This window comes from Antrostomus carolinensis, unplaced genomic scaffold (assembly GCF_000700745.2).
Source record: "Antrostomus carolinensis isolate BGI_N321 unplaced genomic scaffold, ASM70074v2 scaffold3245, whole genome shotgun sequence".
Lineage (NCBI taxonomy): Eukaryota > Metazoa > Chordata > Aves > Caprimulgiformes > Caprimulgidae > Antrostomus > Antrostomus carolinensis.
The window spans coordinates 39,107-39,431 of NW_010314036.1; the positions used below are offsets into that span (position 1 = coordinate 39,107).

The 325-nt window shown below is 48.6% G+C and overlaps 1 protein-coding gene across 2 annotated transcripts in view; it reads right to left on the bottom strand.

The window, feature by feature from the left end:
* LOC104524553 (epidermal growth factor receptor) overlaps nt 1-325 on the bottom strand; it is a 43,375-nt gene that overhangs the window by 31,635 nt on the left and 11,415 nt on the right. For both annotated transcript variants that reach the window (XM_029084849.1, XM_029084850.1), the window contains one exon: nt 222-295. In XM_029084849.1, the coding sequence (XP_028940682.1) occupies nt 222-295 (74 nt within the window). The remainder of the gene's footprint in view (nt 1-221; nt 296-325) is intronic.

A 325-nucleotide genomic window follows, 5' to 3' on the forward strand; every position in this document is an offset into this window, starting at 1 on the left:
TCAGGGATGGTCCGGCCAAACAACACACCTCGGATGGGAGGTCAGTGTGGGCTATGTGGGTGTAACGCTGGCAAGTCGCTGCTGACCACCTCTGTGAAGAGTGACCCCTGGTAGCTCACAGACAGAAACCATTTGCTTGCTCTGCTCTTCATGTGCTTAAAAAATTTCCCTTCTCTCCCTCTGCGTTTTTGGACGAGCTCAGCTTAAAACCCATTGCTAACCTGAGATTTCTTTGACTGTTTTGAAGACATCCAACTTCTTGGGGTCCAAGGGTAGGGTCTTTGTGAAGGCATCACTGAAAAAACAGAGAATGAGGAATTAGGGA